The 15960-nt window shown below is 34.5% G+C and overlaps 4 protein-coding genes across 6 annotated transcripts; all 4 read right to left on the bottom strand.

The window, feature by feature from the left end:
* Positions 1 to 310: 310 nt before the first annotated feature.
* Positions 311 to 2294, bottom strand: LOC115980152 (L10-interacting MYB domain-containing protein-like). The gene is made up of 5 exons (XM_031102432.1): positions 1958 to 2294; positions 1748 to 1870; positions 1064 to 1389; positions 838 to 988; positions 311 to 372 (listed from the first exon to the last, which is right to left on the bottom strand). The coding sequence occupies exons 3-5, from the start codon at positions 1247 to 1249 to the stop codon at positions 311 to 313; spliced, it is 399 nt and encodes a 132-aa protein (XP_030958292.1). The 5' UTR covers positions 1250 to 1389; positions 1748 to 1870; positions 1958 to 2294.
* LOC115980151 (L10-interacting MYB domain-containing protein-like) lies at positions 1662 to 3179 on the bottom strand. Its single transcript, XM_031102431.1, has 4 exons — positions 2904 to 3179; positions 2675 to 2825; positions 1958 to 2298; positions 1662 to 1880 (listed from the first exon to the last, which is right to left on the bottom strand). Exons 1-4 carry the CDS (start codon positions 3177 to 3179, stop codon positions 1662 to 1664), a joined length of 987 nt encoding a protein of 328 aa, XP_030958291.1.
* Positions 3180 to 3866: 687 nt separating this feature from the next.
* Positions 3867 to 5887, bottom strand: LOC115981472 (L10-interacting MYB domain-containing protein-like). Of its 3 annotated transcripts, none has more exons than XR_004089360.1 (4): positions 5431 to 5886; positions 5197 to 5347; positions 4094 to 4434; positions 3867 to 4021 (listed from the first exon to the last, which is right to left on the bottom strand). XR_004089360.1 is itself a non-coding variant. In XM_031103636.1 (3 exons), the coding sequence occupies exons 1-3, from the start codon at positions 5761 to 5763 to the stop codon at positions 3993 to 3995; spliced, it is 513 nt and encodes a 170-aa protein (XP_030959496.1). In that variant the 5' UTR covers positions 5764 to 5887; the 3' UTR covers positions 3874 to 3992. The 3 variants fall into 3 exon arrangements, 1 of the variants encoding a protein (XP_030959496.1); XR_004089361.1 differs by having other exon boundaries at positions 3867 to 3942; XM_031103636.1 differs by lacking the exon at positions 4094 to 4434 and having other exon boundaries at positions 3874 to 4021; positions 5431 to 5887.
* A 2931-nt stretch (positions 5888 to 8818) lies between these two features.
* Positions 8819 to 11026, bottom strand: LOC115980150 (zinc finger BED domain-containing protein RICESLEEPER 2-like). Its single transcript, XM_031102430.1, has one exon. It carries the CDS (start codon positions 11024 to 11026, stop codon positions 8819 to 8821), a length of 2208 nt encoding a protein of 735 aa, XP_030958290.1.
* Between the last annotated feature and the right edge of the window lie 4934 nt (positions 11027 to 15960).

Here is a 15960-nt window from a genome sequence, read left to right as displayed (position 1 = left end):
CATTTCCCTTGTCCAATTTATCCTCAGAGGATCATTATTAGCAGGGGACTGGTAATCCTCTTCACCTACAACTTTAAAAATAACTGTCATTACATGAGAGGATTTATTCTGGAGGCATACAGTACCAAAAAAAAAAGTAATAATAATGTTGTTTCATACTGTTTGACAAAATTAATAGCTTCAAACGTTACTTGAAATGGGCAAATTTCAGTTCTTTTGTACTAAACTTTCAGGAAAACTAAGTCAAGTAATTGTATTAGCATCAAATTAAAACTTCCTTTTTCCATGGATAGTGACAAATTAATACTTATTACAACAACAAAGTTGTTGTAATAATAGCTGTCATAGCAGGGGACTGGTAATCCTCTTCACCTACAAATTTAAAAATAACTGTCATTACATGAGAGGATTTATTCTGGAGGCATACAGTACCAAAAAAAAAGTAATAATAATGTTGTTTCATACTGTTTGACAAAATTAATAGCTTCAAACATTACTTGAAATGGACAAATTTCAGTTCTTTTGTACTAAACTTTCAGGAAAATTGAGTCAAGTAGTTGTACTAGCATCAAATTAAAACTTCCTTTTTGCATGGATAGTAACAAATTAATACTTATTACAACAACAAAATTGACAAATTATTTATAGTAATTATACTAGCAAATGGACAACTATTGCACCTGTAAATCAAACATGCTAGTGCAGTTTTTAGATGGTCCTCCTCTAATATCACACGTGTAGTTCAAACATTTTCTGAGAAGTCCTTAACTGATTGTACCAATCTTGTCTACCTAAAGGTAATATTGTAATAAGAGAGAGAGAGAGAGAGAGAGGGACCAATATTTACTCCCAGCTCATAGTCCTCAACATCCATAAAGTGATCAGAGTAATTTTGCCTTTGCTCAGTGTTGTCATTTCCATAGATCAAAAACAAATCATTGACATTTGGGAGAGTTCTATTGCGGTATGTTCTTGCATCAGGATGTACCTACAAAAATTATCTATAAGTTTGTTGGGACCAGAAAGAATGTTTATGTAATGGAAATTCAGAAGAAAATATCACCTTGACATAAGCATCCCAGACATCATCTTCAGCACGTATCATTTGTTGCATTTCATTCCAAGAAAAACCACTTTGGTCAAGTAGAGTTTTCATATCATTAAACCGCTTCCTCAAACTCATAAAACGACATTTTAGGACATCTTTGTCATGCTGAGACCCAAATTCTGCACTAAACTTTGCAATCATATCACTTCAGGCTAGCTTGTTGAATTTTTTATCAACCATACTTCCATTACGAACTTGCTCTAACATTAGATCAATAAAATATCGGTCCATCGATGGTGTCCAATCAGTTCTTTGGTGATAGCTATTGTTAAGTCTGGCACCTTCAGAAAATTATAAAATAACGTAAATATGGGGAAAAGTAATCTTTATTTGCTCATTTTAAAAAAACAAAAAAACAAAAATTTTCTTTTAACTTCAATGATCACTATGTTTCATATTAAAGAGGTAGTAGGGACTTGTTCTCTTTCTGTTTTTTTCCCTTGGTTCAAGAAAGCATTTAAACATATCTTGACAAAATGCTATTGCAATCAATGCAATATGAAATAGCACAGGTAAATGTATCCAGACACATTGAACACATATATCTAATTGCTCATTGACTAAAGACCAAATACTTGAAGAGGGAAAAAATAGGCAAATGCTGAGATTGCTTATAAGCTTGTCGAACCAAAATCTCACCAAAACCATTACATCCTAGATCTTGACGTGCTTCGTTACACCGTTCATCAGAAGCTGGATTTCCATAAATCAAGCACAAGTCATTATAATTTGGCATCGGCATGATTCGGCATGGTTTTGCATCTGGGTTTTCCTACATAAACAAAGTCTTAGCCAATAGCTATGTATACTCAAACTGACATTTAAGACTAAAATAAGTTGACAAAGCACCTTCACATATGCATCCCAAACATCATCAAAAGCTGTGACCATTTGCTGTGTTTCATCCCATGAAAATCGTCTCTGTTCAAGAAGATTTTTCATATCAAAGTACTGCTTTTCCAAACTTCTATAACGACTTTTCGGAAAATCTTTGTCATGTTGTAATGAGAATCGTTCCTTGAACAACATAAACATATCTATCCATGCTTGATTGTTGAAGGTGTAGTCAATCTTCTTCCCCTTATGCACTTCCTCTAGCATTACATCTATGAGATAACGGTCCATTGAAGGTGTCCAATCTGTTGTCGAACAACCACTGTTTGCATAGCATTGAATATTCATATCCTCCCCTATTACAAAGCAAAGATTTTGTTAATTCATGCAATAAGAAATATGTATTTCAAAGATGAAAAGTCCAATGAGACAACTTATACTTCATTTTTTTTTAATTAAATGCTGTGGTAACACTCTCATTTTAGCCAAAGTTAGATAGATCAGCATTGTCTATCCTGGTCAACGACCATGTAGAAATATTTAGAATGATAATTGCATGGGTTCTGGTACATCAGAATTAGGATAGCAATGAAAGATAAGGAAATAATGCAACTGAAAGGAGACTGATATAGCAGGTTAAGAACACAACAAAGAAATTAAGACAATAAATAAGCAGATAATAACTTCCTTAAATTATTTGGGAAGCTCTTGCTGCGGAAACAAGAAACCTACCAATTCTCAATTCTGGTTCATCACTGTCAAGATCTGCATTGCATGTCGAAATGCGATATCTTCCATTACAAACTTCTTCACCATATATAACACATAATTTGTGATAGCTGGGAACAGATTTATTTCTATATGACTGAGCATCAGGATGCACCTGCATATTTTATACATAAGTCACATAATAAAACTACAAATATCTAAAGGATACAAGAATGAGCAAATAGAAATTCACCTTGGTATAAGAATCCCAGACATAATCCTCAGCAGTTACCATTTCTCCTGTTTCATCCCAAGAAAACCCACTCTGATCAAGAAGAACCTTTATATCATTATATTGTCCCCTTAAATGTTTGTATCTATTCCTCAGACCATCTTTGTCATGGTGAGATCCAAATTTTGCATTGAACAGTCTAACCATTTCAATCCATGCCTCGACCACAAATCCATTACCAATTTTATTCCCTCTAAGCACCTGGTCTTGTAACGATTCAATAAGGTAATGATCCATTGTTGATGTCCAATTTGCTCTCCGACATTCACTATCAGAAGAGGCATGGCCCTCCTTTTCTTCAGCTACAGGATAGGTAAAACTGACTGATTTATAAGGATAATAGATAACTTCTCATTCATCAAAACGTTTCAGACTTTTAAACATAAATTAAGCTAAAAGAACATTATACTTGCCATCCATTGACAAGCAGTAATTCATATAATTCAACATCATCGAATAGCAATGAGATGGGGTCGAAAACAAAATCCACAGCCCAATAAATCTGTCCTAACCCTAACAGAAAATTTAAAGAAATTATTAAAATGATTTAAAATCTCATGGATCTTAATGAACTGGGCATGCCTACAGGCACGTAATGAAAAAACTAGAACCTATAAATCAAATTTTCATTTAAGGAATGCAAACATGAGAAAAAAAAATAACTGTTATACAGAATACGAATCTCTCTAATTAAACATATCTGATAAAATTCCATTTTGTGAAGCTTAAAGACCTACTGGACATCCGAATATTAACCAAAGTCTTAATTGTGATTATCAATAAATCCAAAGTGGCATGTATAAAGACAAAACCACATTTTTTATTTCGATAAGTAAACAGAATTATACTAATAAATTGGAGAGGAGTGTCCTCAAGAATACAGGTTCCCTCTAAAGGTCCTCCTTTTTATTCAAGAAATGAACCTCACCCATCTTGATCTGTATGATATCATCTTCAAAGTTTCTCCCTTGCAATAAATGACTGCAATGTCCATTGCTTACTGCATTTCCAAATATCAATTTCAAATCGCAATAGTTTAGCAAGGTCTTCCTACGATACGAATGTGCATCTGGGTGTGCCTACATCAGCAATTGTACAAATGAAATACAGTAAAAATGAATACCAATAACCAAATATATATGATAGTGTACCTTGATGTAATTATCCCATAGATAATCATCTGCTGATATCTTTTGTTGAATTTCATCCCAAGAAAATCCCTTTACCTCAAGTAGACTCTTCACATCAGTATAATATTTCAATAATTTCTTAAAACGGTGTTTTAAGAAACTCTTTCCATATTTAGAGCCAAATTTTCCATTGAACAAGGTGAGCATATCATTCCATGCTTGTTTATTGAATGTATTACAGATCTTATTGCCTTTTTTAAGTTGGTCCAGCAAAAGTTTGACAAAATATCGGTCCATGGCTGGTGTCTAATCTATTTTTGAATGCTCTTTACTTGCCGGTACAAGGCTATTCATTGCTACACCTAATCAGTAAAAGCAGTTTTTATTCCTTAAAAACAGATTATACTTCTTGAATGCTCATTACTATAAGCTAACATAGAACATATGTAATTTCAATCAATCTTGCTGCACCCAGTTCCTAGCTATCAAATGAAGTAAGATATGCAACTTCCCAAAAAATAAACCATCGGGACGAGTTCAACCAAGTGTTCAAACAAAGCCAAGCACAATGTGCTCATTTCTCTGCAACATTTTTTTCCCTTTTCCGTGGATAGGAATAAAGGTGCTTGTTTCCCCATAATACAGACAGGTTTGCAATACAACAGCAACTACAAGTCTTATCATTAGGTACTACTTAGGTCATAATTGGATAAGCTCAAAATCAGCAGTAACCACAATTCTGATTCTTGTGGAAAGCAGACCATGGTTGACTGCCCAAAGATTGGCTAAAAGAGAGATTGCAATGTACAAATTTCAAAGATGGTAAGAGGCCATTATTACTTCAAAATTTATTAAATTCTAAGGGGCATAGAGTCCCATCTATCTCTGGATAGACTCATGAGAAAAAGGGGGAGGGGGGTTGTTGCTTATGGCCCTTGCTTGTTTTATGCATACTCTCTAGAATAAAATAGTAGTAATAATAAATAATAAAGAATTAGATAGTATAACCAAATCAATCACAATGAAAAATAGTAATTTAAGCAAAAAAACCCAATAGCATACATTCCAATGCCAATGGCATATGCATCATTTCTGCTGATCCATGACAGGATATAAAAACACACCAGTATTCACTCCTTGAATGTCATCATCAAAGTCTATATCACGACTTGATAGGCTGTATCTTCCATCTGCTGTTGTATGTGCATATATCAAGCACAAATCATTGAAGTTCATCAAGGCTTTGTTTCTATAAAACTGTGCCTCTGGGTGAGCCTGCATGTATATAATGTCAAGTCACCACTCACTATGACACCAAAGTTGTAGATCAAATCTAAACATTAACAAAACTAATGCACCTTGATGTAAGCATCCCAAACATGATGACTGGCAACCACCATTTGTTTGGTATCGTCCCATGAAAATCCATTCTGATCAAGTAGACTCTTTACATCATTGAATTGAGTCCACAAATTAGTGTAATGACTTTTCAAGACCTTTTCATCATATGGGGATCCAAAATAGGCATTGAACATGGTCAGCATATCAGTCCAAGCTTGTTTGTTGAATGTATGGCCCATCCTATTCCCCCTATGCACCTGATCTAATAAAAGATCAATAAAATAGCACTCCATTGCTGGTGTCCAGTTTGTCCTTGTACGATCGCTACATGCAGGCATTTGGGTGCCCATTTCTTCCCCTACAACATTGAGACTATCATTCTAGTGATAGAGTCCTTTTACATGCTAAGCTTCCAATACATAAACAATAAGTCAACCTAGTCCTTAGCTGTAGAGGTGGAAAATTCAAATTCACCAGAAATATCTGAAACTCATTAATAAGATTGTATACCTGTTTCAATTCATTTAACAATTCAAACACAAACTATTGATCATTGAAGCTAACACACTGATTATACCAATGTCTAGAATCCTCCAGAGTTCTTAGGCTAACTTCATCATGGACTTCCTAAAATCTTATCTATTTGTTCTGAATTGAGTGGATTGCTAATGGCACATCATCAATAATTTAAATAGATACCAAAATGGTGATAGTCAATATTTTCTTAAAATGTACATCATAAATCTAATCCACTCATTTAAAAATGAATGTAAAATATTTTAGGAACTCTATAATTGCAAAATAAAAATTCAAACCCAAATCAGCTATCAAAATGAAGATAATAAAGAGATACTACTGTAAAATTCCAGCTCAAATTATACATAATAATACCTTGTTTAATTCTCGAGAAAATCGATAGAAAATGAAAGAGGGGGAAAATATTCAATTATATGTGGTCCACAAAAGGATGAATTAAGCCAAATTTCCAATACAAGTATGCCAAAGGTCTGCACACTGTTTCAACATGCTTAACTCTTTCAAAAATGAAGAGTACATTTTAAATGAGTGATGCTACAAATTTTACAACATAAGTCTTACAAACACACACAAAAAAAAAAGTTCAGAACATTTATTATGTTGTTGTGGCACTAAACACATTCATTATCGTGTCCATTTGCAAGCCTTTATAGTAAATTTAGCAATAGCCTTATGGCCTATTTGGATGGAAGGGAGAATGAGGGGGAGTGAAGAAGTGAAACTTCGAAGTGTGACTTGTTAAAATGGATTTACGAAGAACACTGTGGTGGCTGTTTGGATGTTTTAACAGACATACTCCTCTCCGTGGATAGTTATATCCTGCACCTGTTCAATGATATATTAGTACTCTAGGAAAGGATGTGTCACATGTGTGAGAGTGGTTTACAAAGTTTTTTTTTTTCCAAACTAATTTGAAGGAAAACTCTTCAAATTCTTTTTATTTTTTTTCATTAAATGTGAATTTTGAAAATTTGACCATTAGATTGTATGTTCTTTATTGATAGGCCAAAAAATGTATTGACCCTTTGTGATGAATTAATTGATTAATTAGTCAAATTTATTAACTAATCAAATTAACATGCAAGATGCGTAGTAACACAAACAAATTACCAATTAAACTAAGTATACAACGGAAAATAAATTGACACGGTGGATTATTTACGAATGGGGAAAATCTACACGGCAAAAATCCCACCGGGTGATTTTAAGGTTACCACTTCAGAGAATTCACTATTATCACAACAAGTGATTACAAGTAAAGGAATCCTAATACCTTATACTAACCTACAGTTGAACCCTTACCCCAATACCTAATTGGACTTGTTCTGTAGTGACAATCTTTCATTTTGATACACAGCTCCCAGTACGCGACTTCAATCACCAACTAGAAAAGGTTATTGGCTGCAAATAGGGCTGTCCACGGGTCGATTCAGCCCGGATTTGGGCCCAACCCGCACTCGACCCGATTGGGTCGGGTCACTAAAAAAAGGACCCGCAATCAATTGAAATATGGGTTAAACCCGCCGGGTCGGATCATCGGTTTGAACGGGTCGGATCATCGGTTTGACGGGTTGGACCTCTTATTGGGCCTTTTCTGTAAATTTTATTGGATTTAATTTTTTTTGGGCCTTTTGGCCAAAATTATTGGGCTTTTCAAGGAATTAATAGTTTTTGAATCTTAACATATCAGATTGGGCCTGTTTTTTACTAAATTTCTTTTAAAATGGGCCTTCATCTCTACTATAATTTGTCCAAAACTCCAAATTCATACTTCCCAGAATGTAAAATATCAATACATTATCAATTCAAAGTATGTAAAATGGGCCTTCATTGAGTATGAATTCAAAGTAAAATCTGGATACCTGTTAAATATCAATAGAATGTAAAACCTAGGCATTAATCAAACAGATAAAAACACAAATACACAATTATCATTTTGTTACCACCTGTTCATCATCCACACATTATAACAAATATTTTCCAAATTGCCTAAGCCTTAAAGCCAGGGCAGTACCATTTTGTTTCCACATTCATCAATAAAACACAATTACCATTTTGTTACCACTTGTTCATCATCCACACATTATAAATTTATAACAAATATTTTCCAAATTGCCTAAGCCTTAAGGCCTGGGCAGTACCATTTTGTTTCCACATTCATCAATCTGTCAAGGTGAAAACATACCTAGTACCTACCAACCATTCCACACATCAAATAAATTTCCAGAACCACACAGGCTACAAGCACTACTAAAAATACATCATCTTCATAATTTGATATATAAAGTCATAGAGGCAGCAGAGAAGGCAGTTACTGCACAAGGCAATAAACTACCAAAGCAGTAGGCAATTCCCAGCAGTATACATAATAAGTTACAACTATGAAATACTATTAAGTATTTCCAAAAAATAGCTTTCCTAAGGCAGTAAAGAACTACTTTATTTTCTATAGTTAACATGTCCATAACTTATAGAGAGGAAAGCCTACACAGATGCTAAGTTTTCCTTCCTCTAAGCAAGACAAGAGTTCATGTATAATTATAATTAGAAAAGCTACACATCTGTCCAAAAAAGCTTCAAAATATATCCAAAAAAACTGCCTCCTATACAAAAGGCGACCTTCCATCCTCCTACAATACAAGGGGAAAAATATTTATCAATACTATATAAAGACAGAATAACAGCTACGAAATAACCAAAAGGGACACCAATATGAACAAAAATTATAAGGGCAGAAACATACCCAATCAGTGATCATTCATCAATATTGACTGTGGTACGAGTATCACCTTTGTTTGAACAGGAACTAGAACTTGCTGTTGTTGTTGCTTGATTTAAAACTAGAAAAGAAAAAATTGAGACAATAGATTAAATTTTGCTCAAGTATATGACACATTTAATAACACTTAGTAAACAAGAAGATTGGAAGTTAAACATATTACCTAATTCATGAAATTCATCCTCCAAGGCCTCCATCTCGTCCTTTGACTTGCGAAAAGAAATTGGGACATGGGCTTGCAGCCAGTTTTGAGCACAAACAAGATTTTGAACCATGAGAAGGGAGAGTGAACTTCGAAATGGATCAAGTATGTGCCCTCCGGTACTAAAAGCCGATTCAGAAGCAACCGTAGAAACAGGTACAGCCAGCACATGCCTAGCCATTTTGGACAGCACTGGGTACCTATCTGAATTGGCTTTCCACCACCCCAAAATCTCAAATTTCACATCCCTTCTACTCTCACAATTTTCAGCCAAATATTTTTCCATCTCATTGCTACACCCTATAGACTTCTCAACCTCTAAAAACCGCTCATATTGTGAATTAACCATTGCATACAGATCACTACAACCAACTGTATCACCTTCCATGTGTGTCCTCTCATTCTCACTTGGTAGCACCACATTTGGTGAATCAACCCTAGAGTAATCATCATACAACCTAGCCATGAAATTCCCCACCAAGTCAACCATCTCATTAGCCACTTCATCCCCATAAATTTCAGAAAAAGAAAACTTCAAAAACCTCATTTTCTTCCTTGGATCAAGCACCACAGCCACATACAAAAGCTTATTAATTTTATCCCCTTTCCCCCAGTACTTTTCAAACTTAGCTTCCATTTTAGTTGCCATGTTTTTCAAGAGATGATTTTGAGATTTAATTAAATGAGCAATATTCTCTTGAATCACAAACATCTCATCAAAGAATGTATTTGAAGTCACATACAAAGAACCGGAGAACTTTTTAGTTGCATTGTAAAAAAGTTTCAAGAAACCCACAAATGTTCTACAATTTTGAAAATTAACCCCACAAGGAGATCCCAAACCACCACTATTTTCCTTGTTCAAAAAGTATGAAGAATAGCTATCATCCTCAAAGTCCATTCTTAGGAACACTTTCTCAAATTTTTCAGCAGTATCTAACATGAGATAGGTAGAGTTCCACCTAGTTCGTACACCAAGACTTAGTAAACATTTGGATTCAATACCTAATCTCTCCATAATACTCCTAAAAGTTTGATTTATATTTGGTGAGGATTTCACATACCTCATTGCTTCACGCACCCTAGCAATGGACGCATCAATTTCTTTCATACCATCTCCCACAATCAGATTTAAGATATGTGCACAACACCTCATGTGCAAGAACTCATGTTCTAAAACAGTCCCCTTCCAATCTTTAGTTACTGTTTGTAAAAATTTAATGGTAGTACCATTAGAGGAAGCATTATCCACTGTTAAGGTGAATATGCCATCAATACCCCACTCACGGAGACACATCTCAATCTTTCTACCTATAGTCTTCCCCCTATGGTCTTCCACTTGACAAAAATTCAAAATTCTCTTATGCAAGTTCCAATCATCATCAATAAAATGACCTGTGAGGGACATATAATTCAGATTTTGAATACTAGTCCATGTGTCCGTAGTAAGGCACACCCTACGACCTTTCAAGGCTTCCCTTAGTTTCTCTCTCTCAACACCATAAATGCTAATCACATCCCTAGCCACAGTTTGACGAGATGGGATATCCCTAATTTGCAACTTAGGTTGTAAGGTTGTTGAATATTTTTGAAACTCACACCCTTCAACAAACCTAAAAGGCAACTCGTCTATTATAATCATTTCTGCGAGTGCCTTCCTAGAAGCCTCAACAATAAAGGCTGTTGGTACAAGCTTAAACCCTTCCTCCCCATTCATTTTGGGTTCAAATGCTAAGGTTTGTTGCCCTTTAAGTGAAGCGCTATTAGAGTTCTTAACACAGTTTGGTGTATGATTCAATAAATTAGTAGTACCATGACCCTTACTATTAGCACGGTAAGTTTTTTGGCAATAATGGCAAACAGCCTTAAATTGACCCTCACTCATTTTTATTTTTTCAAAATGATCCCAAGCAGTAGACTTTTTCCTATTATTACCACAATCAGCAGCTATCTCACTCACTTTGGTTTTATCACTAGGTCTAGGTGGAAGTGCCTCAGCATTTGTTGGAGTGGGAACAGGTTCAGCTTGGACAGCAAGTCCAGCTTGGGCAGCGGGTGTTGTTTGGGAAGGGGGGGCATCAGTAGAGGGTTCCATGACCTAAAGACATCAAATCTAAGCATAAACAAACAACCATAAAAAAACTAATACTAAGAAAGATCATTGTAGTTGACCTCTTAAAGGGCAAAATCACATACACTGAAGCTTTGTAAAATAAGAAATATCATTATGCATAAGAATTTACTTCACTAGTACTGATTTCATTTAACACTCAGTGTTCTGTATCAAGGTAAATTACATGGCACTTCATGATTTCATTTAAATTGCAAGTATGCATTGTTTAAGAGTCAAGACAAAACTAAGAACTGATATAACTATAAGCATTTGAAAGAAATTGTCCTTGTTCAAAACATAGAGGCCCAATACATTTTCCCAAATCTTTTTTATTTTTTTTTTATAAAACCAGATCATAGACACAACTTCAGTTGAAGTAATCTGAGACTCTCATTGTCTTTTTCTTTTTTTTTTCTTTTTTTTTAAACTTTGCTTAGTTACACATAGCCAATGGTTTTTGAACAAACTTCCTCAACATCACAGTGTTCTTACATGGAAAGGAGGTGCTTGAGCACTAATCACAATCCGTCACCTCAAATATTTTTTTACTTCAAAAAGTTACAAACTTTGTTTGGTGTCTGTATTATTCATTAAATCCTCACCATTCTTTATACAATAAGGCAATCAAATAATCTTAAAAGCTTTAAAAAACAATCAGAACTGAAGAATCTAAATAACTAATAAAAAAGAGAAAGAACAGATTTTTAAGGTTGTTTGAGCGACAAGAACCTGTTGACGAGGAAAGCAAAACCGCGGTCGCCGTGCTTAAAGGCTGAGAGGCGGCGGACGGTGCCCTTGGTGCGACAGACCAGCGATAACACTCCGATCCTCTGCTCAGCGGGGTTACGTGTGAAGATGAGAACCAGCAAGGTTTGGTGTTTGGTCCGTTGGAGACTTGGAGAGTTGCATTGAAGTCAAGTGTTTCAAAATAAAAGAGAGATTTTGAATCAGCCCTTGAGACTAGAGAGCAGAGAAAAGTGGAACAGAGAGAAAAATCAGATTTATTTAAAAGAGAAAGAGATGAGGGTTGAGGGTCTCTTGAGGCTGAGGGAGGGTAACCGGCCATGGCTTGGGGAAGTGGAAATTTTTTATTATGATTTGAGGTGAGGTGAGGGTTAGCCGTTCTGCACCTCTGAGAGTCTGAAGAGAGATTTTGTGGGATTTTCTTTTGTGTGTTGGAAACTTGGAATGATTTTGTTGATCTTCAGAAGGATCAAAACCGTTGATCACGCTCAAATCGGATGGCCATGATTGCTTTGTGTGTAAAAATCGTAGGAGCAAGTAGGCTGATTTGAACTTAGCATGTAAAACAAAAAAAAACAAAAAAAAAACTGAATGCTTTAACCGTTGATCACGCTCAAATCGGACGGCCATGATTGCTTTGTGTGTAAAAATCTTAGGAGCAATTTGGCTGATTTGAACTTAGCGTGTAAAACAAAAAAAAAAAACTGAGTGCTTTAAGTCCAATCAGTCTCCTCATTTCAGTCCTGGACAGCACCCTTCAGTGACTCAGTCTTCACGGGTAAACTGAGTGCTGAATTACTCTTTTTTTTTTTTTTTTTAAATATCGGTCGGGTCGGGTAATACGGGTTTTTTCTTCCTTAAACTACTACCCGACCCGAATAATCGGGTTTTGAAAGAAATACACCCGAATCCGACTCACTACAGGTTTCGGGTTCACCCGTTGGGATGCGGGTCGGTCGGACCTGGTCGATTTGGACGGGTCAAAGAACCGCTGGACAGCCCTAGCTGCAAAGTCCTTCAGTTCAACGATGAAGATCGAGAAGCTCATTAATTACAAAACCTTACAGTATACAAACACATCAGCTTCTTCACAAGAAAGATGAACTAAGGCATATTTTGTCTCCGGTCACAATTTGCATGAACAAACTTTGCTCAACACTTGTGCAACTTGTGTCACCTTTGACGGCCCTTAAAATAATCCTTATATATGTCTAGGATTGTGAAAAAAGAAAGCTCAAACATATATTCACGGATTAGATGAAAAACAGTACCCCAATACCTAATTGGACTTGTTCTGTAGTGACAATCTCTCATTTTGATGCACAGCTCCCAGTACGCAACTTCAATTACCAACTAGAAAAGGTTGTTGGCTGCAAAGTTCTTCAGTTCAACGATGAAGATCGAGAAGCTCCTTAGTTACAAAACCCTACGGTATACAAACACATTAGCTTCTTCACAAGAAAGATGAACTAAGGCAAATTTTGTCTCCGGTCACAATTTGCATGAACAAACTTTGCTCAACACTTGTGCAACTTGTGTCACCTTTGACGGCCCTTAAAATAATCTTTTTATATGTCTAGGGTTGTGAAAAAAGAAAGCCTAAACATATATTCATGGATTAGATGAAAAACAGTCCTGAAAAACTGAACTTCATAAATCTCGACAGATACCCTATCTGTTGAGCTGCTGTCGAGCCACGGGATGGAACAACTCTTCAAGGCTTGATAGATGCTAGCTGTCGAGTTTTAATGAACAATACTTTTCATACTTGAATCTTGAACAGACTTGTATGGTTTTAACACTTGAACTTGAAACCTTATTTCTTGAAGTATTAAACACATCCTAGATCTACCCAAATACAAGTAAAATGCGTTTTGTCAAAAGATTAGCCAATTACATAAAATAGTAACATATGCTCCTAACATGTGTAACACATATGTCCTAACATTTATGTTATTAACATACAAATTTTGAAATTTAAAAATTTAATCTTCTTGAGATTTTGCAAGTATGGGAGAATAATAAGAACATATAATGTAATGATTAGATTTTTAAAATTCACATTTAATAAATATATATATATATATATATATATAAGAAGTTTGAAGAGTTTCAAACTTTTTCCATTATCTTATGTGTCGCATTTAAGATTTATAAAGTTTTTTTATTTCACAATACATGCTGCGAAATGGAGAATAGTAATATATATATATATATATATATTTGAAAAGTTTTTTGCAACAAACTTGGTAGTAGTTTAAGTCTACTACTCCACTCAATATCTTTTTATTAGATGCGAATTTTGATTAATCCACATTTGGATTATATTTTCTTTTCATATTTTCTATGTTTGCAAAATTTTTAGAAGATCAAAAATCAATAACTATGTTATCAATCAAATATTTAAATTTCAAGTTTTTGTAATCTAAAATTATACATAAAATATAATTTTATGGATTGAATAGAAAATAAAATCTAATTGACATGAAATTTTATATGTGTGTTAAGAATATTAAGAACTTACAATTTAACAGTTAGATTTTTATTACACAATACATGCTGCGAAATGGAGAATAGTAATATATATATATATATATATATTTGAAAAGTTTTTTGCAACAAACTTGGTAGTAGTTTAAGTCTACTACTCCACTCAATATCTTTTTATTAGATACGAATTTTGATTAATCCACATTTGGATTATATTTTCTTTTCATATTCTCTATGTTTGTAAAATTTTTAGAAGATCAAAAATCAATGACTATGTTATCAATCAAATATTTAAATTTCAAGTTTTCGTAATCTAAAATTATATATAAAATATAAGTTTATAGATTGAATAGAAAATAAAATCTGATTGACATGAAATTTTATATATGTGTTAAGAATATTAAGAACTTGCAATTTAACGATTAAATTTTTGAAATATATTACTGTAGGGTTAAGGGCCCAAATCATGTATTGGGCCTTGGGCCTTAGCCGAAGGCATGAGTGATCCAAGGACGAATGAATAGTAGTGGATGATTCGAGCTCCGAATCTCATGAGTAACGTATAAATGGGAGGGCGGTCCAAGTAGGAATATCTCATCGGATATGCTAAATACAGCTCAAATGTATATCTCGGTAGTCAAGATGACCTTTCAGGAAGCTCTGGTAACAGGGACGTGCATCAAGAACATACAAGAAGGATAGGAACTCAAAAATATCTAAAGGAAAGCTTCTACCACCGCATTGAATGCCCTGCAGCTAACTTTCTGGCCACATTTATGTGGAGAAAACCCCTGAACAGTGTTGCCTTGACAACCATAACTCACAGAATGCCAAAAAGGGTGTCTAATGGGACAAGCACTCAAGTGGTGGCTCAAATGATCAACAAGTGTAGGATCAAGATCGTCCAAATGGAACTATATAATGTAAGAGATCCTTCATGGAAAGGGGAACTGAAAATAGAGAGAGAACAATGTAACAATCAAAATTATACTTGTAATCGATTTAATTGATTTATATAGAAACTTACCTCCTCGGACAGTGAATTCATTCAGATCAGTGCTTCTTGTTTTTGTTTGATCGTCCTCTAAATCCATATTAGTCATTGTCCAATTCATTAGGGTCTAATTCTTTGACCCACTTTCTACAAATTTATTGTACTGGGCTTATTGGGCCAAGATCCCATACATTTTGGGCTCGGGCTGCAAAACGTGTCCCTACAATTACCATGTTAATTTTTTAAATTGGAGTTGTAACATCAAGCTACAACCAAGTTTGTAGACAAACTTTGTTCATACATATATATCTCGTGCATGTGATTTTTTTTTTTTTATAGTCTTATTTTCAATTGTAAATCAGTATGTCCTTAGATATAGTATATTACACTTTTTAATTAAATTTAATGCAACTAGGCGATGGAAAATTTGAATTTAAATAAGGAAGTTAGTATATTGCATTTGAACCTAAGAATGTGTATTTAAATTTTGTCCATACAGTAAGTTTAAAATGTCTCCTCTTTATAAAGAAAACGATTTTTCTTAGCAATTGGCATTGGTCAATGCATTATGTTTTACAAAACAATATTTTATACAATAATACTATAGCCTTCCGAGAGGTTATGGCAGGAGGAATACGCTTGGAAGAATATTGACATTGTCCTATGTTTGTAAATATTTTATGAATTT

This window comes from Quercus lobata, chromosome 3 (assembly GCF_001633185.2).
Source record: "Quercus lobata isolate SW786 chromosome 3, ValleyOak3.0 Primary Assembly, whole genome shotgun sequence".
In the NCBI taxonomy this organism is placed as follows: Eukaryota; Viridiplantae; Streptophyta; class Magnoliopsida; order Fagales; family Fagaceae; genus Quercus; species Quercus lobata.
The sequence above is the reverse complement of the archived record's forward strand: the minus strand, read 5'-3'. Positions and strand labels throughout refer to the sequence as shown.

Coding starts and splice junctions, on each gene's coding strand:
- LOC115980151 (XM_031102431.1), bottom strand. CDS start 3,179: ATGGATCATTACCTTATTGAATCGTTACAAGACCAGGTGCTTAGAGGG. Junction 2,826..2,903: donor TCTGGGATTCTTATACCAAG/GTGAATTTCTAT, acceptor TAAAATATGCAG/GTGCATCCTGATGCTCAGTC. Junction 1,881..1,957: donor TTTGGGATGCATATGTGAAG/GTGCTTTGTCAA, acceptor TTGTTTATGTAG/GAAAACCCAGATGCAAAACC.
- LOC115981472 (XM_031103636.1), bottom strand. CDS start 5,763: ATGGGCACCCAAATGCCTGCATGTAGCGATCGTACAAGGACAAACTGG. Junction 5,348..5,430: donor TTTGGGATGCTTACATCAAG/GTGCATTAGTTT, acceptor ATATACATGCAG/GCTCACCCAGAGGCACAGTT. Junction 4,022..5,196: donor CATTCAAGGAGTGAATACTG/GTGTGTTTTTAT, acceptor TTGCTGATGTAG/GCACACCCAGATGCACATTC.
- LOC115980150 (XM_031102430.1), bottom strand. CDS start 11,026: ATGGAACCCTCTACTGATGCCCCCCCTTCCCAAACAACACCCGCTGCC.
- LOC115980152 (XM_031102432.1), bottom strand. CDS start 1,249: ATGATTGCAAAGTTTAGTGCAGAATTTGGGTCTCAGCATGACAAAGAT. Junction 989..1,063: donor TCTGGGATGCTTATGTCAAG/GTGATATTTTCT, acceptor TAATTTTTGTAG/GTACATCCTGATGCAAGAAC. Junction 373..837: donor TGAGCTGGGAGTAAATATTG/GTCCCTCTCTCT, acceptor TTAAATTTGTAG/GTGAAGAGGATTACCAGTCC.